General features: G+C 42.6%; 1 protein-coding gene across 1 annotated transcript; it reads right to left on the bottom strand.

Moving 5' to 3' along the window:
• Positions 1–7,708: 7,708 nt before the first annotated feature.
• GJA3 (gap junction protein alpha 3) lies at positions 7,709–9,230 on the bottom strand. Its single transcript, XM_003413985.2, has one exon. It carries the CDS (start codon positions 9,153–9,155, stop codon positions 7,806–7,808), a length of 1,350 nt encoding a protein of 449 aa, XP_003414033.1. The 5' UTR covers positions 9,156–9,230; the 3' UTR covers positions 7,709–7,805.
• Between the last annotated feature and the right edge of the window lie 606 nt (positions 9,231–9,836).

Genomic DNA, 9,836 nt, shown 5'->3' with positions numbered 1-9,836 from the left:
GCCCCTTAAGCAAAAACTCCCCCCTTTCCACCTCACTTCCACCCTGGTAACTGCTAATAATCTTTGGTTTCTATGTATTTGCTTACTTCATACAAATGAAACCAAAAAAACAAAGCCACTGCTGTCGAGTCGATTGCGACTCATAGCGACCCTATAGGACGGAGTAGAACTGCCCCACAGAGTTTCCAAGGAGTGCCTGGTGGATCTGAACTGCAGAACTCTTGGTTAGCAGCCGTAGCACTTAACCACTACGCCACCAGGGTTTCCCACACAAATGAGGGCATACAGTATTTGTCCTTTTGTGATGGATTTCTTTCACTCAGCATAATATTTTCAAGGCTCATTCATGTTGTGGCATGCATCAGGACTCCGTTTCTCTTTATGGTTGAGTAACACTCCATGTATATATGTACCACATTTTGTTCATCTATTCATCTGTTGATGGGAATTTTTGTTTCTACCTTTTGAGTATTGTGACTAATGCTGCAACGAACATTGGCATATGAGTTTCTGCTTGGGGTCCTGCTTCTAATTTTTTTTGTATATATACATAGGATTAGGATTGCTGGGACATGTAGTAATTCTATGTTCCACTTTTTGAGAAACCACCAAACTGTTTTCCAGAGTGGCTGTACCATTTTACATTTCCACCAGCAATGGGGTTCCTATTTGAGAGGACATCTTTTAATGTAAAGCACTATGTAAGTTATAAAGCACCATTTATTTAAACATAGTGTAAGCAGAGCGCTGGAAGACGCTTTCTTTTCCCTGGCTGGATTTCACCTCACCAAGAAAGTCAACTGTTCCTGATTCTCTCCTTCCTCCCACTCCCTCACTCCCTGGCACTGAGCTGCAGCCTCCCTCCAAGCCTGACCATTCTGCTGGGATGGGAGGCTCTAATTGGCTGATGTCCTCACGTTCCATTCTGAGTGTAAGCTGACCATTCTGAGTGTAAGCCGAATCCCCGCCTGGACAGGGCCAGAGTGTGACAGGCCCTTGCAAGGCAGCTGCCTCTGAACTGCAGGCCCCTGCCTCTGCGCTCACCCCTTGCCCGCGGGAAAGTCACCCGACCTCTCCTGCTACCCTCCTCTTGGGCAGCGTTCCCAGATCCCTCTGCCCGGTTATCACCTGCAGAGCTGCCGGGTACTGTCTGTGCACTCACCCCTCTTATCGTCGCGGGGTGCTAGCCGCTGCCCTGTCTCATGGTGGATGTGACAGATTCTGGATGTCACTTTAGCAAGGGCTGCCCACCGAGTGGCACCACACGACGTCCTTCGACCACCTAACTGGTCTGCAGAGGGTGGCCTATGACTAACCTTTTAAAGTTGCTGTCTAGTTTTCTAAGTTGTCCACCAGAATAGGTTTTTTTTTTTTTTTTTTTGCAGGAATGCTCTGAAATATGGGAAATTATCTGTAATTGATGCTTGGTGGAGCTGAATTTTGTATATTGAGCTTTCTGAAAGCTTTTGAAGAAGTCCATTGCATCCAGGTGCATCTGCTTTTTTTTTTAATTGTGGTAACAATATACATAACAAAACATTTTACCAATTCAACAATTTTTACATGTACAATTCAGTGACATTGATTACAATCTTTAGGTTCTGCAATCACTGTCACTATCCCTTTCCAACTTATTCCACCACCATTGACTTAAACCCAAAGTGGTTGCTGTCCAGTAGATTCTGACTCATAGAGACCTTGCAGGACAAGGTAGGAATGCCCCCACAGGGTTTCATAGGTGTAGGAATCCTATGGGACAGCACAGAACTGCCCTGCAGGTTTTTCTAAGCTGTAATCTTTCAGAAGCCAGCTGCCACATCTTTCTCCTGGAGCAGAGCTGGTGGGTTCCGACTGACCTTTTGGTTACAGCCAAGCACTTAACCACTGCACACCAGGGCTGCTTAACAGTAACTCTCCCTTTTCCCCTCCCTGGGGGTCTCCTTTGTACTGTAAATTGGTTCTGGGAATCATCTGAAAAGTAGATTTATAAAGCAGGAACAGCATCAGTAGGAAATGTATTCCTGATTAAGGACTTGAAATCAAAGAAATTATAAGTATGACCAAAACCCAAACTAAAAACTCATTGCCATTGAGTCCAACCATGTCCTAAAAGTAAAGGTACAACTATAAGATTATTTATAATTACATATAGGAAAGTCTTCCCCAAGAATAACACCTAGCCTCATTATAGGAAAGAGTCATCTCCCTCCTTTAAATCCTGTTAGAGCTTGGCCTTGTCATGCAGACTTAACATGTCCTGTATCATTTCTCCAAGAAAACACGTGGCAAGAGTTCCTGGCACTAGACAAGCCCTTGGAGGAGGCCTCTCTCAAGTTTTCAAGTTGAAAAGTGCCTGCAATATGGCAAAACTGTCCCTGCAGCAATTTCTCATGCTTCTTTTGTGGGAAAAAGGTTTTTGCTTCAGTTTATTACATCTAAGATAATAAAAATGGTTATTTTTGAAAACTTTTTCAAGGATTTTATCAATGAAAGCAATTAACCAATGATAGAACTAGTGATTTAAATTTAACACCACTTTTTATTACTTATCTTACAAAATGATTATATTTAGGTACAATGTAGTCTACGAAAGACACTATGGTGCAAAAAATTTTTTTCATTAAGAGTTTTGTAAATATCTGAGCTGTTAATGTTTACACACCAAACATCTTCAAATACAGTACTAGTTTATTGCTTGTAGTTTTTTTTTTTTTTTTAGTCTTACTAACCATGAAAGGACTTATGACGTTCTGTGATGTAAAGGAGAAGATAAATTCTTTGGGCAATAAGAAATCTTAAGAGTACATCAACCTTAACTTTGCAGTGTTAAGAAAATATAAAATTAGGAAGGGAAATACATTCCCTGATTTTAAATGTACAGCGTCTAAATGTTATAAAGATTTACTAAGAATATCCTGAACTTTGAGAGGGGGAGGAGTTTACAAAACATTTATATTTATGCTGATTACAAAAACATTTACCATGTTAAATAGTGCAATTTTCTTTACAGGTATTTATTTCTGAAAAAGTTCTTTATTCAGTAGTGCTTAAAAAATTAAAGAAAATGTTAATAGGAAAAAAAAAAGTCTAACTGAAAAGAGACCTAAATCCCATCGAGTTAATTTTTTAAAGGGATGTTTGAATTGTATTCATAGTTCTTATTCTAGGTGTCCTTATACAAGAATTGTATAGTCGGTCCACTTATGGAGAGGTCACGAAAATCCAGGATATATTAGAAATATTCTGGTTCTTTTTTTTCCTGTTGTTTTAAACTTAAAGTATCTTTTTTTTTTTTTTTGCTGATTTTGTGGGAAACAAAAACTCAGTAAAAGAAAGTTTAAAATGGAGAAAGTGAGTGATTCCACAGGAAACATTCTAGTATTAAAAAAATGGATTTGGGTACCAGGAATGTACTGTGAATGCTTAACATCTGATAACGTTAGAGACTGTGCTCAGTGCCAACTGATGACTGGGCTTTTAAAAACAGAACTATAGGAAAGTAATTGTACTGTATAAATAAAAAAAAAAGCTGTGTAAATGTAATGGGTATAGTATTTGAATTTTGAAATAAGGTTAGGGATTATAACAGATTTCTATTAAACCAAGAGAAAAATAGCTTCAGTGAAATTTCCATATAACTGACAGGTTAGAAAAAAATATATCTGGAATCTTGCCCATAGGGTGAGGGTATTTCTATTTTTATTGCACTATTAATGCTTAAAATGACTGGTTGGAGAGCAGTCTTTACACTGCCCCATGCCCACAAGGGAAGGGTGCCTGATGCCTCAGCTACACACCTTAAGAAATGGATATATTTTTCTTTATTAATTGAAATCAGTACCAAAAACCAAACCCATTGCTGTCCAGTAGATTACAATTCACAGTGACTCTATAGGATAGGGTAGAACTGCTTGATAGGGTTTCCAAGGCTGTAATCTTTACGGAAGCAGACTGCCACATATTTCTCCCGCTGAGTGGCTGAGGGATTTGAACCACCAACCATTTAGTTAGCAGCTGAGCGCTTAACTACTGCACTACCAGGGCTCCTTTATGAGATCAGTATCTTAACTTGAAGAAATACCATGGGCACTGTTCCATTGTGAAGTTTTACTTCATTTCACAAATTAGTGGTTTTTAAGTAGGTAAATCTAATTTTACATCGGAACAGAAACTCCTCTCCATGCACAAGATGAGCCAACCTATTGCCATTGAGTCAATTTTGACTCATAGCAACCCTCTAGGACACAGTAGAACTGCCCCATAGGGTTTCCAAGGGGCGCCTCGTAGACTTGAACTGCTGACCTTTTGGTTAGCAGCCTGAGCTCTTAACCACTGTGCCACCAGAGCTCCAGATGAACCAACTAGGCTATGGTAAATTGCACGATACTTGCATTTTCATGAATATATTGTGAATAAAATACAATTTTAAAAGGTAAAAATTAAAACACAATTAGAATTCTTACCCTCATCTCCAATCCCATTCAAAAACCAAATTTTGATAGAATTAAAGCACCAATAAGTATTCACATCACCCCCTGGGAGCTTTACTTGTGCTCTGTGATAACCGTAATCACGTTTTCTAAAACAAAAGAAGCTTTTTCAAACTAGAATTCTCTGGGAGCCCTTCTCAACAAGTAGAATAAAGTCACAGTATCCTAAATGGAAGGTGTCCGCTGTAGGAGATGAGTTAACTCCTCTCCTGCACATCCAGAATGTACTACAGCAAAACCTGTGAGAGCCAGAACTCAAGTGGACTGCCTTGTTTTTCCAGGTCTTGCAAGTTTTCTGCCTTTGACAGGGTGCAGTCTTACCGCATATCTGTCATTTGTTTCAGTGGAAAATATTTGAGTTTTCCTTCTCTGACAGGTTTCCACTTTATACAGGTTTCAGCTTTCACAGGTTGTACTATAGGTATGCAACTGCCTAGGAAGAATTGAAAAAACAGCCACTCAGATCACTTCTCTTTCTCAACCTGGTTGAGAATGGATGCAAGGACTTGTATGGAAAGTTAGAACTTCTCAAGCCTAGGAGATTGTCCAGTTTGTACTACAGCAATCGTTAACACACTAATGAACTGTTTGTGTTCCACTGCCACATAAAGCTAATCTGAGAATGGGAAGTAACTTTTTCATTAGATTGTTAGTGGATCACATTTTACAATATAAAACAGAAAATATGTTGTAGAGTGTAGCTCCAAATTAATCATTAGGAAACTAAGGTAATTCATTAAAGGGAGAATAAATTACAATAGAAAAGGTATGGTCTTTTGCAGAATAAGACCTAGTTATAGTCAATGGATAAGGTCCCTGGGTGGTGCAAATGCTTTGCACTTGATTGCTAACCTAAAGGTTGGCAGTCAAACTCACCCAGCCGCCTCGCAGAAGAAAGGCCAGATGACATGCTTCTGTAAAGATTAAAAAAACCAAGAAAACCCTATGGGGCAGTTCTACTGTGTAACACATGGGATTTGCCATGGGCTGGAATTGACTCAGTGGCAACAGCTCATAGTCAATGGAAGTTGGAAGTGAAAAGCACGATTAGGGTCAGGATCATCATCATTGTTCATCGATTTATAAACAAATAGTGACTAAGACACTACAGCTGTGCAGTACAGAAGATTCTGCCATCTTCTAGCCACACCCACACACAAAAATAGCCACCTGTCAGTACAGCTCTCTGTGTGTGGATGAAAAATAGGCTCTACATCCTATCTCAGCATGTGCACTTAAACAGGAAGAAAATGCAAGATATTTTTATTGACACTTTAAAAAGCAAACAGGCTGCTCACAAAGAATGGTTAAGAATCTTAAGTGTTTTATTTTGTACCATTAAAAAAAGAAGAAATCTCCATCATTGATTCATCTGAATAAATATTTTTTTTCTGATAACAGTAGTTAACTTTTAACCTCTGTTATGGATTGAATTGTGTCCCCACAAAATGTGTGTCACCTTGGCTAGGGCATGATTCCAGTATTGTGTGATTCTCCACCACTTTGTGATCTGATGTGATTATCCTATGTGTTGTAAATCCTAGCCTCTATGATGTTAATGAGGCAGGATTTGACCCAGTTACATTAATGAGGCAGACTCAGTCTGTAGGATTAAGTTGTATCTTAAGCTGAGCTTTTTTGAGATATAAAGGAGAGAAGAAAGCAGAGAGGAGAGGGACCTCATTACCACCAAGCAAGAAGAACCAGGAGTGGAGCATATCCTTTGGACCTGGGGTCCCTCCACTGAGAAGCTCCTAGACTAGGAGAAGACTGATGACAACGACCTTTCCTCAGAACCGACAGAGAGAGAGAAAGGCTTCCCCTGGAGCTGGCACCCGGAATTCAGACTTCTAGCTTCCTAGATTGTGAGAGAATAAATTTCTGTTTGTTAAAGTCATCCACTTGTATTTCTGTTACAGTAGCACTAGATAACTAAAGCAACCTCCATTCAAAAACTTCACAACTTCAAGTATATATGCACTTTCTTGCTTTTATATGTAAAGTTCATCCTCATAATAATCAGCTGACTTACAAAGTTGAAGAATTTCTTTTAAAAGAAAGTTCAAATCCTTCCAGAAAAACCAAACCCATTGCCATTGAGTTGATTCCAACTCATAGCAACCCTATAGGACAGAGTAGAACTGCCCTATAGGGTTTCCAAGGAGCAACTGGTGGATTTGAACTGCTGACCTGTTGGTTGGTAGCTGAGCTCTTAACCACCGCACCACCGGGGCTCAAATCCTTACTACGATGTAACTGGGACAAATTAGCATTCTCTTGATCATTAACCATTTTAATAGTACTAATTGCCTTTCATTTTTCCTGAAATGTAGAAACTGAAAAAAATAGATGTACTTGTACAATTCAGATCAAAGCTCAAAATGCCATCTAAAAAATGATTTCCTAAGGAGCCCTGGTGGCACAGTGGCTAAGCACTCGGCTGCTAACTGAAAGGTCAGCAGTTTGAACCCACCAGCCACTCCTTGGGAGAAAGATGTGGCAATCTGCTTCCCTAAAGATTTACAGCCTTGGAAATCCTATGGGGCAGTACTACTCTGTCCTAGAGGGCTGCTATGAGTTGGAATCGGTTCAATAGCAATGGGTGTGATGGGTGTAAGGCAAACCTGCCCCATGTCTATTTCAATTTCCTCCGCTGTGGAAGATTATCTTGAGAAGAGCAACACTCCTACCTGCTCTCACCAGAGACTCTGGCCTCGGGGGGGTGACTGCTTATTGTCACTTGTCATGAAATGTGCAGTTTGACATCCTGGGCTTCACATGCAATTTCAGAAACTCAGATGACACTAAGGCCTAAAGGACCACATGGACTTGGTCTAAATCTTTTTTTAGTTCAGTTTGGCAAACGTCCCAAGTGAAATTCAACTCCAAGTTAAAAGTATCAGTAGAGATAGAGCTAAGTGCATCTGCGGACTTTCGGGTGCCCAGAGTTCTGGACAGCTCGTGAACAGTCAACTGAATTGTCCAAAACTGATGTGAGCACAGGTACCTGCCACTTTACTGCACAGTGGCATGGGAGCCTGGAGCAGAGAACACTGGGCCCAGGTTTCTGGTGGTTGGGTTGCTGTGGGTATCTTTAAGTGGAACCCCACTTTGCACCCACCTCCCAGTCTCAAAAAACTTGAATGTTACCCAGCTGTAATCCATAGGGTTAAGAACCGCACACATTAAAGCTGAGGAAACTTGTCTCTTCTGTTTCATCGGCTCCCTCACTTCCAGTCTCTCTCTACTTGCTGGTTTGAACTGATTTTGGTTTCTAAAACAGAGGTTATAATGAAGCTGTCTGGAGAGAACATGCTAGATGGCTAAATCATCTGCTCTGGCCCACCCACTGCTTGACTTACTGGCCTTGCTGGCCCTGCCCACATCCCCGAGGAGCAGAGGAGGCACGTGCATGTCCACTCTGGTGGTCTCTGCCTGCACCTTCTCCTCAGGAGTCACTTCCAATTTGTTCTCTCCCAAGCTGCTGGTGCTCCCGTTCACCAACAGGAGGGGAGCTTGACTCCCTGCCCTGACCTCCAGTGGGAGCTGTGGAGTGCTGCTCAGAGGAGAGGGGGCTGCAGGGGTAGACACCGGTGGGTAGGGCTTCCTCCCAGAAGCCTGCTTCTCGGCCTCCTGATTGGCCCAGTTCTGTTCTGTCATCAGCAGGTGGTGGCAGCTGTTGTAGTATCTGGCAGGGTGGCCTTTCCCTTGCTCCTCAGACAGGGGTACCATTTTGAAATCTGCTGGTGGTGGAGGGGCCCCAGGATATCCCGTGGCCATTGTCTGTCCCAGGGAAGAGGCAGAGTGAGTGTAGTAAGGTGGAAATCCAATGGAGATGGTGGGTGGGACAGACTGGGAGTGGGGGAGGAGTGGATTAACACCACTGGGCTTTGTGGCTGCCATACTGGTTTCAGCAGCATGTGGGCTGTAATGGTTGGCCACACCCTGTTTGAATTTTTTCCAGCCCAGATGGTAGATCTCCAGCATATTGAGTAAGAGAGACACACAGGCTACTACCAGCATGAAGATGATGAAGATGGTCTTCTCAGTGGGCCTGGAAATGAAGCAGTCAACCGTGTTAGGGCAGGGCCACTGGTCACAGCGGTAGAGGGGCTTCAGCTTAAAGCCATAGAGAAGGTATTGCCCAATGATGAAGCCCACCTCAAAGAGAGTCTTAAAGATGATGTTGAAGACATAGGTGCGGAGCAGAGCGCCTGCTATCCGTACCCTGCCCCGGTCATCCCGGACAGGCAACTTCTCTCTCTTCCCTGTCCTGTCAGGCGGCTCCTGGTCCCCTGCCCCAGGGTGTGGACTGTCTCTGCTCAGCAGCTCCTCCTCTTGTTCCTTCTTCTTCTCCTCCCTGCGCACAATGTGCAGCACATGCCCCAGGTAGATAAGGGTGGGTGTGGAGACAAAGATGATCTGCAGCACCCAGAAGCGAATGTGTGAGATGGGGAAGGCCTGGTCATAGCAGACATTCTCGCAGCCTGGCTGCTGCGTGTTGCAAGTAAAATCCGATTGCTCATCTCCCCAGACCTCCTCTGCAGCAGCTCCCAGCACCAGGATTCTGAAGATGAACAGCACCGTCAGCCAGACTTTGCCAATAACCGTGGAATGCTCTTGTGCATTCTCTAGCAGTCTTCCCAGGAAGCTCCAGTCACCCATTGCTCCAGACTCCTGGCCTATAACGAGAACATGGCTTGTTAATAAACAGGTACAGAAAAGCTGCAGAATCCAACCACCCAGAGCACCACACCATTGTTTACCAACAAGTATTACTTGGGTAGCACAAATGGTTTGTACTCAACTACCAACCTAAAAGTTGTTGGTTGGAACCCAGTGGCATTGTGGAAGAAAGGCTGGCGATCTGCTTCCATAAAGATTACAGCCAAGAAAACCCTATGGAGCAGTTCTACTCAACAGCAACAGATTTGGTTTTGGGCACTTTTATTAAAAGATAGTTTATTGGGTAGCTATACACCCACTTCCAGACACAGGCAGTGCTATAACACTCTCTCCAGAAATGCAGGCTTAGCCTTAATACACACACACACACACACACACACACACGCACGCACACATTAGCCTTTGTATGCTTATTAAAAAAAAAAAAACAACTGGTTGCTGTCGTGTTGATTCTGCCACCAGAGACTCGATAACGAGGATATGTATGTCCCTATTATCTTGCAGAAAAAAACAGCCCTGGTGGTGCAGTGATTAAGTGATTGGCTGCTAACCAAAAGGTCAGTGTTTCAAAACAACCAGTTGCTCTGCGGAAGGAAGATGTAGCAGTCTGCTTCCATAAAGACTACAGCCTTGGAAGCCCTATGGAGCAGTTCTACCCTG

Source organism: Loxodonta africana, chromosome 23, assembly GCF_030014295.1.
Source record: "Loxodonta africana isolate mLoxAfr1 chromosome 23, mLoxAfr1.hap2, whole genome shotgun sequence".
NCBI classification, from domain to species: Eukaryota; Metazoa; Chordata; class Mammalia; order Proboscidea; family Elephantidae; genus Loxodonta; species Loxodonta africana.
Note: the sequence above shows the minus strand (reverse complement) of the source record. Positions and strands in the feature narration are given on the sequence as shown.